General features: G+C 42.0%; 1 protein-coding gene across 10 annotated transcripts in view; it reads left to right on the top strand.

Annotated features, from left to right (window-relative positions):
- The window catches only part of ARID1B (AT-rich interaction domain 1B), a 334,462-nt gene that overhangs the window by 234,415 nt on the left and 84,860 nt on the right, over positions 1–15,187 (top strand). For 8 of the 10 annotated variants that reach the window (XM_087773694.1, XM_087773697.1, XM_087773700.1 and 5 more), the window contains one exon: positions 14,447–14,536. The exons of the other annotated variants lie outside the window; for them this stretch is intronic. In XM_087773694.1, the coding sequence (XP_087629820.1) occupies positions 14,447–14,536 (90 nt within the window). The remainder of the gene's footprint in view (positions 1–14,446; positions 14,537–15,187) is intronic. 10 annotated transcript variants of the gene reach the window in all.

Genomic DNA, 15,187 nt, shown 5'->3' on the forward strand with positions numbered 1-15,187 from the left:
CAGCTCTTTTGCTAAAGGTGAACTCCCAGGTGTGAGCTAATGCAGCGCTCTCCGGAGGGGAGCCGGGCAGCTGCGGTAGCATTGCTGCTGTTGCTGCTGGGGCTGCTGTTGCTGCTGTGTTTCTCGAGCTACAAAATGACACGAGCAAGGCTGCTATTTAAAACCCTGCGACTAGTGGGACGCTGCCGGGTGCTGGGGCTTTCAAGCCGTATGAATTAGACTGTGCTTTCACCTAAGTGTGTTCCCACCATTGTGCTTCATTACTAGGACTTTGGTAGCTTTTTTCATCAGCCATATTCATGAGAACCTATGAAAAAGTAATACAGAGCTTGTTTGCATTTCTGTGGCTGTTTGCAGCGTTCAGGTTGTGGCCGTTTTTAAACATGATTGTGTGGTACAGCGTCTTGCCTTTAATAATTTTATTCACTGCTATTTTCCTCTCCGTTCTCACCCTACCCTTGTTTGTTCTGACCTCATTCCTCTCCTATTACCTCCTGCGATGTTGTGCCACAGCTTCTCCATGTGACATAGATTGGCTCTTTCAATCATTCTCTCTCCAGCAAGTCATTGTAAAATGAGCAGCTGTTGTGTTGCTGATAGCTATGGCTAGGGAAAGCCAAAATGTTGCAGGGGGTTCTTGGTGGGAAGGCCGTTAAAATAAAGGTGTTGCTTTCCCAGGGTTTACTGGAAGAGAAGCATCCTTTTCCCAATGCCTCCTTCCTTGCGACAAAATTGGAAGACTAATTTAACATCAAAAGGGCAGACAAACAAACAGCCCCCTATTAAACCTCCCAAATGGCTGATTCTCTTCCACTGCCTGTTTAAGCTCCCTCCCCACCCCACCGCAAGCCTGCCGCCCCGCATTGCTTTCTGCCGCACGCCGTGAATTTCACGGGAATGGCCTGGCACAGGCAGCACTGACATTGGCACGTCCCTAGCTCAGTGGGCATTTCCTTCCTGTGCTCGCTGAAATACTGGACGGATATTTTGTGTGGTAAGTGGCACACACATATGCAGCCTTTGTTTCCATGCGCGTTACTGGAATAGACCAGGGAGATTAACCCCTAGGAGCAGAAAAAGCAACTTTGACGGGTTTTGTTCAGAAAGATAGTTTTCTCTCAAAATGGTAACGCTTCTCATTCAGACGCACATTCATTACAGGACTGAAATCCTACTCTTTTATCATTTTTAGGGATTCAAAATGGCATTCCGATTTCCTGTTAAGTAGATCGTTATTCTGCTTTGCCAGAAATCCTGATCTCTCTATTTTGTAGCCATCTTCATAATTAGGGTACGTGTTCTTCCAAAGACTGAGATGTGATGCCCTGCACTGCTTTGGGTCTTGAACTGTGCCTGATTCAACCCTACACCATTAGTGGAAGCTGACGCAGCACATCATCAAAATGCACTGCTGTTGCCAGAAGATTTAGTGGCTGTTAATTCCACTTTTCTCTCTCTTTTTTTTTTTCTTTCTCTCCTGCTCCAACCATTCCAGTTTACTAACAAAGCAAAAATGTAAATAAGCTAAACTCCCCTTTCTCCCCCCCTACCCCCAATTTTGATCTCACTGGCCAAAGGCTTTTGTCAGCTCTTTCTCCCTTGCGGTGTAAGCAGCAAAAATTTTTAATATTAAGAGTTCTGTGGAAGATTGCTGATAGGCCAGGAATCCCTTAACCCATGATGGACAAGCAGATTTTGTATGAGTTAATAGATTCTATTGTTTTTAAATCTCTGCAACAATTTCTATCTGTGAAGTAGAGAAGGGTACGCTATACTAATAATGAATAGCAAGTGCCATCTTCAGAAATACATGAAACTTTTTTTTTTCACATAGATCAGTATCTTGACTTGCACTTTTAATACATTACATTTACTTTCTGAACAAGCAAGCTTATTTTCACTCTGTTAAGCATCAACTGTGTTGTTGTTTTTATTACAATTGTATTCATGTCTTCTTTCACCAAGGAGCTTGGATACAACTGGAGTTACAGTTTTCAGGAAGAAATACATGTGTGGATACTCTCACTTAGGAATGTCATTCCAGTCATCTTAATTTATGCTAAGCAGTTGTCAGCAGCATCCTCTGATTAAAAAGACCCAAAATTTTTAATTCTGATAATTATATGAGTCAATGGATGTGTTCCATTCAGTGATCACCTCTACTCTCTGCAAACCCAGAGGTCTTCCCCTCCTGTATTGATCAGCTAGCTAGCTTGAAATCCAGGACCCAGCAGAATTACAGCTAGCACTCCAGGCAAAAAAGGAGCAAGAGGGGAATGGGATGCCCAGAGAGAGCTGTAACAGGAAATCTTGGCTTGCTGTGCATGTTAGTCTATGTGTGGCTAGACCAGAGTGACTAAAATGCTGAGAAGAAAAAAATTGGGAGTAGTCTATCATAGTCCAAAAGGACATTTTAATGCAAAAATCTGAATAGGAGTCATGCTTTCTTTCATGCCTTATAAAAGGCGAAGCCTGAGAGTTGAACTGTTTCCAGAAGTGGCTGCAGTAAGACAAGCTGATCGGACAGGTCTTGTTTTAAACAAGAATTTGGAAAAATCTTTTGCTTGGGATTGAGCTAGTCCACATGCTTACTCCATTGACTGCCACTACTGGTATGTTGTACAGCATGGACTCTTTTCAAACCTTATTTGAGAAAACTACCCTATGAAAGGGAACTTGTAAGACTATATTTTTTGTTAAAGTTTTACAGATAACCTAAAATAATTGCAAAACAAGAAAGGAGGTTGTATCCTTGTAAAATGGATATGATCCCCCTGTCTAGAAAGATTATTTTAACACATCTATCAATATTTGTCCCTTGGCTTCTCCGGAGGCAAAAATCTTGCAACAGCTTGTTGCAAGGAAGATGCATGCTGTTCATTGGCATCCGGACCAGAAAAAAACAAAACACAAAATGCCATTGACGTAGCTATGTTCTTAATCGCTGCTAGTGCACAAAACATCTATTCAGCAGTTTTGCAAATCTAGAATGCTTACAAATGAAATACATGAATGTTTCACATAGCAGTAGTTTTAAACCCTTTCTTTTGGACAACATTTAGAGTTTTTCTGTCTTTTGACAAGAGGAAAAATAAGCAAATTGTAAGGCGTTCTAGCTCGAGGCATTGCTTCTAGCATATGGAGCATCTAACCTGTGATACCTATTAGAATTCAGCCCAGGTCACAACTGATGAATAATCTGTTGTCTCAAGGCTTTGTGAAAAAACTAAAGGCTTTGTGAAATAACTAAATAGTCTCAATCTAGTTTCTTGAGGAGAGCCTGTGCTACAAAAGGCTCTATCAGAACGGCTATCTTACTCGCAGCCTGGCCGGAGAGATCAGGGAGGTGTCCTTCTCTGCAGAGGTGGTCTTCCCAGAGCAGGTGCAGGAGGTGAAATGAGACAGAGACACGCTGTTCGAGTTCCTCCTGTTAGGTTTTCCTGATGACAGAGGGTTTTATATTCCAGCACCATCAACCTGCTGTTTTTCATCAGCTCTAAGTCAAGTGTCAGATAGAAAAACAGTAAATCACCAAAACCAGCATGCCCTGGGTGGTTATTTTTTAGGGGTAGTTTTTCGTTTTAAGTGTTTTCAGTTGCTTAATATCTGGTTTATCAATGTTTATATTTCACAGTCACACAGTTTTGGTGTTTTAATTGCTGTGTAAGCCAGTGACGAACATTTCTGCTCCATGGACTGAACATCATGCAGGGTCCGGGGAGCACAGCGCTGAGGATCGTCCAGCGCCCTGCAAAGGCTTCATGTAAACTTCCCCCGGATGGCCAGATCGGTAGCGCTCGCATCCCCGTAGCTGTGCTCTGCCCCATGCCTGGTTTGTCCTCTTCGTTGGCTCCTGCCAGGCCTGTTTTCACCATCCTGGCAATTGCCGAAGGGCCAGCGCGGCGGGGCAGCTGCTGCTGCGCACGCCGTGGCAGCACGCGTACGGCAGGCCGCTTCTTGCAGCTCCATGAGTCATTGGTAGCCCCGTGCTGGTACAAATCCACCTAGAGTATGACGGCTGTTGAAATCCAATTAAAATCTTTGCATAATTGTGCGTGTGCTCTGGTTCACGTAAGGAAATTCAAATGCACTAACCACAGCTGCCAAGATTTGACAGGTATGTTTGTTGTTAGTTTTACAGGTATACTTTAAGGCCATCTTTGGACAATTACTGTTTACATTTAATCATTAACCTGTGCATTTCTTTCTAACATTTTTTGCTCAACCCACTTACGTTTTTGTCAAGAAGTTTAATAGAGTATATATTTGTTTTTGAATGTTTGGGGGGGTTTATTCTGTCATCATTTGGCTACACAAACATAGATTCTCTTTCCTTCTTTTTGTTGCCAAATAGGGCATTAATTTGCATATTATCCTAAATTAAAAGGTTGTCTTTCACTCCTTCATCCTTTGCAATACTAAGCGTTGATTGATGAGCGAATGGGAGAAGTCTCTCATGTTTCCATCAGTATGTTTTTGTTGTTGTTGACAGATGGTTGTTATACTTTGATAAAATAGAGCATAAATGTCATAAGTGGTTCGGTTTCCATGATGGGATTAGGCTGGTGCAGTTTTCATTTTTTTCAGTGGACTGTGTATCACTGCCATTAGAGATATTTAAAGCGGCCTCCATGCTTCATAGTTAGTGTCAGACTTGACTAGACAGATACGTGGTGTGTCCCTCCTTAGAAGAAGGAACCTGAACAATTGCAAATATGGCTTGAATTAATTCTGGGCCGGCTAGAAAATAGCCATTTAGCCTCAAAAGAAGAACATTTTCACTACCTCCAGATAATAATTTTTTTTAAAAATTAATGAAAAGCAAGATATTCTCTCTGCTCCTTAGGGACAGAATTCATGCTGCGGCTTGAAAGATTCGAACAGCCCTTTGACAGCATCGCTCCCTAGGTAGATATGGAAGTCAAATTGCAAAGTGGGTTTTTAGAAAGCAAAAACAAAAGAACAACTCACTCCGGCAGCGAGCTTTTCTGTTTGTTCCCCATCTCCAGATAACAGTGGACTCAAATTATTGTGATGTGTTGATTGATTACAACCGTTAAGTTTCTTAGTAATCAGTTTCATCACTTATTCTCAATTCACGCTTGCACCTTTGATTTCTTTTCCTCAACAGGGTGATGTGGGTTGTCGTTGACTAATGAAGAACAGAATTGGTTTCGGCGTGAGACAAACGGAATGCCGACACCAATCCCAAAATGCATTAATCTTTAATAATCCACATCTGCATGTTTATAAATGATATAACCAGGGGTTGCTAACGTTAATACTCCCCCTTCCAAGCAGAAGCTGACATAGAAGTTGGCGTTTGCAAACTGCACGAGAGGCACGTGGCCACGCGTGGTGTGTGTGACCTTGCAGAGGGAGCTCGCCGGATGAAAGTTCTCAGTTGATTAAAAATACATGAAGAATTTAGCCGTTTCTGCACCGCTCTTTGGAGCTTATCGTTGTCGGGCGAGATGAAATATGGCATGATAGATCTTGTCTTCAGTAAGATCAGACCCACCAAATGGTTTTTGGAAGCGGGTTTGCCTCAAGGTGCTTTTATCCTTTATGCATTCAGCTTGCCCTTTTCTCCCTCATCCCTGAGAACCGTTGAGACCAGAGCTGTGTAATATGCAATATCTAAGAGTTTGTTCCTTTTGAGGATAGTATTAATGAGAGCACATACATTTTGCTACTAAAACGCCCGTTAATCACAGGCAATGGACTAGTACGAGAAGTAGCAGGCAGGACTAGCAAAATAGTTCATTGCCACATATCAGCGCTGCTCCAATTTCCACCTGCTTGCCTGAACTTGCGAGAGTCAGGGGGAGCAGGGAGGAGTGAAGCTCCATCGCTGCTGGTCTTTTGAGTTAATGCTCCCTGATGATGAATATTTATTCTCAGCAATTCTTATGTGTAGCTGGATCAACGGAAAAGAAATATGGATAAGAAACAGCAATTTCAGTTCACATTCACCCTTTCTTTGGTATCTTGCATGTTTTCTCACTGCAAATACTATAAATGAAAGTTGATACATGGTTTCGTTAGAATTTGCCAATGTTAAAATTGGGAGTTAAGGTTTTTATTAGGTGGCAAATACTGGAAGTGTATGTCTGCTACACTTGCTGTGCTTCTCAGGCTCTCAAGAACAGTAGACACAGTGAGGGACAGCTTAGAGAAAAATTCTCCTTGTAGTTATAAACGCAGTCTAGAGAATGAGCGTTGATAATGAAAAATTCTTCCTTTTGGAACTTGGATTAACTCCCTAAATGGAATTCTGAAGTTTAAAGTTTGAGGTGTGTGGTGAGGTAGGTTTCATTTCCGGAAGGAAGAAATGAGCCAAATATGAGGAAGAAAAACTACCCTCTCCTTTGTTAGGAGCTTTTAGATATTTAGCGCTTACATCAGTTACAATTTTATATTCTGATTAATTGACATTTTATAAAGAAATTGAGAATGTTTTTTCTCTAGCCGAATCATATGCTTTTTGCATTAACAAACGTGTAATGTCGTGTCCCAAGTAATTACAAATTACTAAATCCATGCAACCCTTTGCAGTCTTCTACTTCAGCCTAAATGCAAGCAAAACTGTCATTTTTATGAAAGGCTTAAAAGGACAGAGTAAAAAAAATACGGTACGATTATAGCATTTGGATCGTTCCCTAAAGAACATAGACACTTTTTTCCAACCGTTTGCACAAATTTAAGAAATATAATTTACGAAATCTAAAAGCAATTCAGAGGCCCCGTAGAGGTGTGAGAGAAAGCGCTGGGCAAGCTGCTGCCTCAGCCTCTCCCAAACCCTCTCATCCCAATTCACGCCGTCGCTTTGGAGGGATGCGGTGACACAGAGCGCAAAACATGTGGAGGGGCGGTTAAATGAGACTTTAGAGAAAAAAAAAAAAGAAGTCAGTGGCTGAGCTTTGAAGAGGTCTGTCTAGTGCAGAGCAGCGAGCGAGTGGGGAAGAAAGGAGCAAGCGCCTCATCTAATCTTTCTCCTGGGGACCCAGGTGGACAAATTGGCAACCCTGTTCACAGCCCTCCCCCCCCCCCTCCTTTGTAGCGTAAGAACTGCTAATCGGATCCATGCTGCTGCAACTGTGGTTAGTTATTAACGGAATAAAAGCAGATTTCTTCAAAAGAACGGGTTGGGGAAAACGGCTATACAAAATTGCAAGGTTGTTAGAATCTTAAATGCACAGCAGTCGGTTTTTCCCTATTCTGAATTAGGCAATGAATACGGCCTTTCATCTGTCACTGTGCCCGTTTCTTCAGAAGGCAGCCAAACATTAAGCTTCTCAAACAAAAAAGAAAAAAAAATTGTTTGAAAGAGGAAAAATATTGGGGAGCAGGAAGAATAGGAAAACGAGAAGGAGAAATCACGTTTTGTTTTTATTAATTTGGCCTGGTGAGAGAAATACGAGCTTGCCTGCTCTATTCAGTTCCTGCGTGCCAGCCGCTGTGAGCCACCATTTCTGAATGCGGGGATTAGAAAAGATTTAACTGGTTGCTATCCTGGGCTGCGCCATTCTGGATCGGCCTCCAGCAGAAATACCCTGGGCTGGGAACTCTCCCGAGCTTAATGGAAATAATGCATTAAATGAACACGGAGTTAGGCAGAGGTGAAAGCAGAAAGAATTTGGTCCCCCAAAAAGAAACTTCTCGTAACTGTGAAGTGAAATTACAGATCTGGGGTGGGTGTTATTGAGGACAGAGAAGCAGTGATCTCTAGATTTAGACCGACTTATGCCTTTGCTTATATAAATAAATAAATGATGCATACTTAATTTTGAGGAACTCTAGTGCCTTACTGGTTTGCAGCAGGATTTTGAAATTTGTTGGAGAGGAATAGTCCCCAGGCAGACAGGTGCTTGCTGTGGCCTACTGGAAATCCATTCGTTATTCAGGTGAGTCGCAGCCATTTGAAGATTTCCATTGGCAGCATGCTTTGGGCTTGTTGCCAAAATCTCAGGAGAAACTGGTGTGGTGCTTCACTTCGGTCCAAACGCAGAGGTGACTTCTGGATGGGGCGTGGATGAACCAGACCCTCTTGGGTGGTGGCTGCTGCTCTCCCTTTGCCTCCTGAGCAAAGTGAGCTTTGGCCTTGGGGGGCAATATGTTTGCTTTCCTGCCCCTTGCCACCCAGCCTGTTGTCAGTTTAGGCAGTAGTAACAATTACTTCACTTTCTACTCCTGATTATTTGTTAAAAGTCTTCATACCTTACTCAGAGGCTACACAACCTGGGAATAAAACTTGGATGTCTAATTTGGCAGACTGCCGTTTCAGCTACTTAATTCTTTTTTTAAAGAAGTCCATAATATAATGAATTATCCTGTAGTGAGGGTGACATTTGGATGGTGTTCCATAAGTAATACCTTGGGACTACACGCTGAGTAATGAGGATGAAACAAAATACTGAATAGCTACCTCATCCTGTCAGTGTCAACTTTGTTTTGAATTAAATGTTACATCATGTCAAACAAGTAGCTTCTGGTCATGAAATTAAGATGTTTATGCTATTGCATGTGTGCAGAGAGAAGTCAGAGCTAGGGTTCTGCAGGCCACCTTAGATCAGTGTTGCATTTTTTAATGGAGATTTGAGAGCAGTGTAGCACTTAGGTTACAGTGACATCTCTGGAACTTGCTCACAACGCAGTCCTTGCTACAGTAAATGTAACACAAATACGAAAAAGAAGATGGAGCATAACTTTCAAGGATCAGTAGTCTTGAGAATTATGTACTTTCATGAGAAGATAAATGGTTTTTTATCTTTTGTTGATTTTATGTGGATTGTGAGTGATAACTCCTGTATGTTAGGGAATCTTGTGTCTTTGGAGCATGATGCATTTAAGAGGTAATATGGAAAATCAAGGCCAGGCCCAACAACAGTCTTGATAACTTTTTGTAATGTGGAGCATCCGTAAGTCTGGCTTAAGTCGATAATCTTCGTGTTTACAGACGCTTTGCGCTGCTGCAGCAGAACAAATCCGCCTCTTGCGATCTTGCCTTCAGCAAGCCACACAGCCAGCCACTGAAAGCATCCCAAGGTGGGAGGGCTCCAGGCTTGGTTCCGAGCTCCCAGGTCGGAGAGGTGGAAATCATCTTGGTGAGCAGGCAGCAGTGGATTACCAGCGTTGCTGTTGCTAGCAAGGGGTTGTTAGCTGCAGCGTGGTGCTAAGCAGAGCCAGAAGGCTTGGTTCAAGCATGCTTGACTCTGCGTATCCTCCCCAGAGTGGTTCAGCGGGGCCATGGCTGCTGTATCTGAAAGCGTCCTCATGTCGCTGGCCTTTTAAAGCATCTGTGCTCAGGTTACTGTATAGATATGAGGAAGGTTTTAATATTTTGCATGTCTTAATTTGGGGGGATATGCAGGCAACCCTTGCTTTTTACTCGGATGAATAAATCATTTAAAAAATAGTGTTGATACAACAGGAAGCTTAGCTACAGTGCATAAATTAAGGAAGAAAATAGTCTTTATGCTTAAGGGGTCATAGGCTTTGTAAGGTGAAAGAGATAACACAAACCACATGACCAGTTTCCCTTTATGCTACTCATAGAAAAATTTCTTTCCTTTGAGGTCATTTACACCTCACTTCCAATTTCCTGAAAAGCTCATTTAAAACAATCCCATACAGAAGCCTATTTATGATCTTACATTTCTGATGTGGGGATCCGAGGCCCAGAATGTCCCTTCCGGTCTGTGAGCCTTTGCTGTCACATCGACTGTGTGATATAATCCCATTATTTTATCAGATTTCATCTTAATCACTAGGTTTCCTGGACCTCATTATTCCTAAAAGGAAGCTGTTTCAATTTCCAGTCATGGTTTGATTATCATCCTAAACATCATGCTCTTTTTCCTGCCTGATATTTAGCCGCAAAAGAAGTCACAAAATCACAGCTTTAGTTTTTGCCATGCTAAATCATACTCGCTCCTTCAGCCTCCTGTCACGTCATGCTGGTAGCTGTTCTTGGTTCCCATTCCAGTGAGCATTAGGCTTTCTGGTTTTGTCTGTGTGAAGGCTCACCAGTGACACATCAGCAATGGCTGTGTGTTTCCTTACCTCTCCTGGAAACAATTTTCCTAATTCATTCTAATAATAAATTTGTTTGATACAGGGTGACATCAAATGGTTAGTTATAACCGTTTGTAAATTATAACCATTTGTAGGTCAACAAATATGGTCAGATTTTCCTTCCTTTTCTTCTCCCTTTTCTAACTGATAACCCTACAGCTCTTCAGTTAGAAGAGGCCTATTTCTGGTCTGTGAGTGTAAATGTTTGCATTTTTGTTACTGCAACCCAAAACATGGTCCAGTTTCTTAGATAGTATTTTGATCATCTTCTGTATTGACTAAGATGCCCTACTTTGTAATCAGCCAATGTCACTAATCCAGTCCTAGCTCTTAATTCCTAAATTAGATTGAGAATTGTCCCAAAGACAACCCACAAGATGTTTAACTTTTGCTTTACCTCCAGCCTAATGTTCCCCTTTCAACACAGGCTGTGATCAGTCCCCCAACCTCCTGTTTCCCAGTTCCTCACGCATCTTAAAATTCCTGTGCTGATAGCCCTCCTTCCCTCCTTAACTAGTAATTTCCCAGGGGGGACCAGCTATCACTGAAGTGCTTTCTGGATTCAATTGTTCAGGCACCATTCTGTGAGATATTGTCCAACTGGTACAGGGTACCACTGCTGAGCATCCTCCAGTGCCATTACAGTGACGGGAGCAGAGGGCCCTCAGCATGTTTCAAAACGTTACTGATTTGGGCTGTAATTCATCGTAAGGACCCCTCCTCAGCAGGATATCAAAGGTCTGCTCTTTCTTGCTATGTTGGCTGTAAGGAATTTACTTTTTACACTTTATAACTGCAGATTTAATGGCTGTAGTCATAATGCAATTGCCATTTAGTACTTTTCTCAGCCCATCTTTTCCAAAGGTGCAGTGCAGTCTCTCCTGACTCTGTTTCAAGCATAGATTTTCAGTCTCATGCAAAATGTTTAAAAGCATTTCTAACATAATTTAAAGAGTAGAAACCTAGCTTACAACTGTGCTATTAAGCATTTTTAAATTCTCTCACCTCTTCAACTGACTTTACTTTTTTTTTTTTTTAAATAGCAGACATCATACTAGGTAGGCTGCTGGTTTCAGTAGTTTTAACAACTGATTTTACAAGATGGCTATATAAATTCGAATACCATTTTGTTCCTTACTTAAATCTAGGTGAAAGAACTAGTGGGGCAGCATCTATCCTTTTAACATGCATTATTGTATTTGCTGTGATTTTGCATAACAAAAATACTGTGAAACATCTGTAGTATTCACTTTGCTTGAGTTTTGGCAGGTGGATTATCTCACCAATGTGGCAACAATAGTATACAAAACATGGGAAAAGGTCATCCCTGTTTAAACTTCCATCTATGTGTCATTGGGTCAAAGGAGGCAGTAGTCTGTCAGTGAAGAAAATTGGTGGAGTTTTTTTCCCTCTCTTAAATAGCTGTAGAATTTATGTTGAAAAAGAAAAGAGGTTATTTTTCTTTTGTAGAAGTTTTCCTTCCCTAATAAAATACTGTTCACGTATTTTTTAAAGTGTCTTCCAAGAATCCCAACTACAATACTGGTTGAAAGAGAGAAGGATTAATATCATTTAAAGGAAAGAAATGGAAAATCTTTAAGGTCATTTCTTTTCGTGACAAAGAAACTTAAAAAGCATGGCAGACAGGATCTTCAAAGGTTTTTAGAGTCCTGTCATCAGCTCCCAATCAATAGGAGTTAGATACCCAAATTAAGAGTTCAGTTCAAGTCTTCAAAGGTATTTGGGTGCTTAACCTCCTTTTACCTTCCAGATCACTTCTAAGGATAAAATGGCAGTTCGACTGAAAACATTTTGGGGCGATACTTTCATGTCCAGCACCTGGATAATTTGTAGCACCCACTGATAATTAGCATAATGGCCACTTCTCTTGCAAGTTCGTTACTTGGTAGAATGTGTGTAGAGTTGGTCCTGTATATGAAATTGTTTTCCTTTGTGATACAAAAAGTTTGCTTCAAAGTTTTTTTAATACAGAAAAAAATCAGAAGTAAACTTTAAAAGGTGAACTAATAAAATAGTGTTAATGTTTGCAGAGGCTGATAATTTCAGTGAATTTGGAACGCTCCCGAGTCTGTATTCCCTGAGGATGCAGATGAAAATGATTTCTGTGTAACATGCCATACACGCGCTGTTCTAGGCTTTGCCTTTCCCAGTCCGTGCTTGCACATCTGCCTGTGCAGGATGAGGCTCCTGCCAGATAACTGAAGTTCTTATCAATGTAAAAAATTAAAGACCAGGTATAAATGTATTCAAAATATGTTGCCTAGCATAGGTTTTCCATACACTATTAATGTCTCTCAAAGTTTGCCGAGCCTCCACCTAAAGGGGGATCCCACTGGGAACTGTATGGTGCATTCAGGACTGCCCCTGCCTTTTTTTTTTTTTTTGTGTAAGTATTTGTAAAAATCTTAGATGGTTCAGACGTACTTGAAGTATTCTGTCTGATAGCAGTGCCTCGGGCATACACAGTGGAAGTGGCAGTGCCCCGTGTTAACATGGAATTGCTGTTTGTTTACAGTCTTGAGTCACAGAATCCTTCCTGTCAAGCAGAAAGCGTTCATTATAAGGCAGGCACTTACCGTCTCCGCAGCCCGCTCTTGAGTGACATCAAAACATAAGCCGGAATATTATTGTCATATGCCTTAGAGTTCGTGAATGGGCCGTGGATCGCGAAGCCTCCAGCGCTGAGTGGCATGTTTGGTCTTCTGGAGGAGCAACTCTGCCTCTAGTCCAGCATTTGCATCTCTGAGACAGTTGTCACAGCTGCTCCCAGTAATGTTGACTGTCATGTTTTTTAGTGCAAATGCACCTCGTCTGAATAGCTAGGCAGAGGTTACACTCCACATTTTATGGATTTTCTTTTTGTTCTTTATCAGTCTGGTCTTTCTTTAGAGTCAGTGCTGAGAGCCAGTTGCTTTGAGGCTGGGAAGTGGACAGGGAAGATTAGACACGTTTGCTTTTCTGCGTTTGCGTCCAACTTGGGGCCCTTCATCGCTCTAAAGAAAGAGCAGTCCCTGCTGCCCCCCTCGGCAGCACGGCTCCCAGCTCTAGGACCGGCTGCGGGATTCTTGCTCCCGCCACTGCGGAGGGGCAGCTGCTGAGCAGGAGGAAATGAGTCTCAGCAGGCACAAATCTATTGCCTGTGTTTTTATTCTTTCCATTTCTTTCAAACGGAAAACAATCTGAGCAGTTTCTGAGGATGAGGGATATCAATCTGTCTGCTGCTATTTATACCATGCTCGTCACTACGGTGTCTAAATGCTTAAAAGTGTGTATTTGCTGCCTAACTTGAGATGGTCTTGAGGCCGCTTGGGCAGTCAAGAGCAGGTGTGTCTCAGGCCAGCAGCAGAGAGGCGTCCCAGGAGACGTCCAGGTCTCGTTCTTACTCCTGCTCGGGCTGAGGCAGGCTGGCTGTTAGGCACGAGGTTGTTGGGGTGTTGTGCAGTGGGAGGGTGGTAGCACAGACCTCCCTGCTTGACACGGTGTTGAATGGTGACCCAGAGGAGTGACTTGCATCAGTGCAATAAGCACCTGCTTTACCACCCAGTAATACTGAAAGGGAACGTTTCGTGTTCTGAGCCTCACAGACAGCACGGTGAGTGCTGTTCTTCTGCAGGTGGGTAGACAGCAGTGGATAAACTGCGTGGGTGTCTTTTGAACGAGGCCATAAAAATGGGTCTGTCTGTTCTGGATGGATATTTTAATAAGCAAATATCTTGCCTTTGCTTTTATTTGAATAATAAGATACCCTTTCCTCTCTGATCTCTTTCAAACATGCTTCACTTTCACCATGTGCACCTACGTATTATTCTTTATTCCCATATTCTACATGGACATTCAAATAATATTAAAACCACTGATTCACTGAAATACTTTTTAAACTGTTGTTGTTAGTCATTTTTGTATTGACTGAATTTTTCATTGGTAATATTGTTGGCAGCAGTCCACGTCTGCCTGGCTGGAGGCCAGTTTAAGCGCGGCAGGATGAGCCCTATTGTTCAGCAGACTTGGATTTTGTTAAACTCTCGAACAGAAATATGTGTCAGGAGATTTGCAGCTATAAATTGGATCATGTCGGTGAGGTTGGGAACTCGCTCAATACGAAATTGAACATTTCGCCATGCCTGTTGCTAAATATGTTTATGCATGTTTCCTCCATGGGTTTCAAAAAAAAAAAAAAAAAAAGTAGAAAAAAAACCTGAAAAAGGCTAGACCTGTTGAGCTCTGTCTTTACCTTATGCAGCTGGTACTTTCTTTGATGTTGAGTGGTTGAAAAATGCAGCAGGCTTGGTTTTGTGCATTGCAATGTTAAAAGCAAGTCTATTTTCCCTTTTTTCTCTGTGTGTTACAGGCAGTCAGATGCCACCGCAGCCTCCTGGCAGCCAGTCAGAATCCAGCTCCCACCCTGCCTTGAGCCAGTCACCAATGCCACAGGACCGAGGTTTGTTAGGTGTTGGGGCTTTTTTAGTTGGTGCCAAATGCAGCCTTCATTTTAAGTCACACATTAGCGATGTGAGATTTCCTGGTATTTCTTTTCTTTTCCCAGGGAAAATAATGACAGTCCTCATTGTAAAAGGCTCGGGGGGTTTCCTTCTCTGGGGAAAGAGCAATTGAATAGCAGGTTTTACCAAAATATAATTGGAAACAAGGCTTTCTCAAAATAGAGTGAATGCCCAGAGTCTAAAGGCAGTTTGCTGTAAATAGCTGATTCATATCCTAGAGAATTCAACTTTTCGTTGTCTGTCTTGGAATTAAGATGTATAGAAATAGCAGTAGCTACGAGCATTGCAGTTTTGCTGCTGTTCTTAAAATTCTCATCTCTGATGTCTTTGCATGGACACGACAGCTAGTCCTCTAGCCAGTTCTAGAAATAAAAATATCTTTAAATATAAAGGGAAATCAACTGTTTAGGTCAAATGGTTCAAAGATTTAGAAATCTTGCAAGGGAAAACCTTGCAGGCAACAACGCTCTTCTAAAGGGTACTTCCTAGCAAGTGCTTACAAAAATAAACAGAGGATTTTTTTTTCTTAATGTTACCATTTATAAACTTTTAAGCCCTTTTCCTTTCGCCTCCTTCCGCCCTAGCTCATT

The sequence above is a fragment of the Nipponia nippon genome, unplaced genomic scaffold, assembly GCF_047370975.1.
Source record: "Nipponia nippon isolate SJK-2023a ecotype South Korea unplaced genomic scaffold, ASM4737097v1 scaffold_4, whole genome shotgun sequence".
Lineage (NCBI taxonomy): Eukaryota > Metazoa > Chordata > Aves > Pelecaniformes > Threskiornithidae > Nipponia > Nipponia nippon.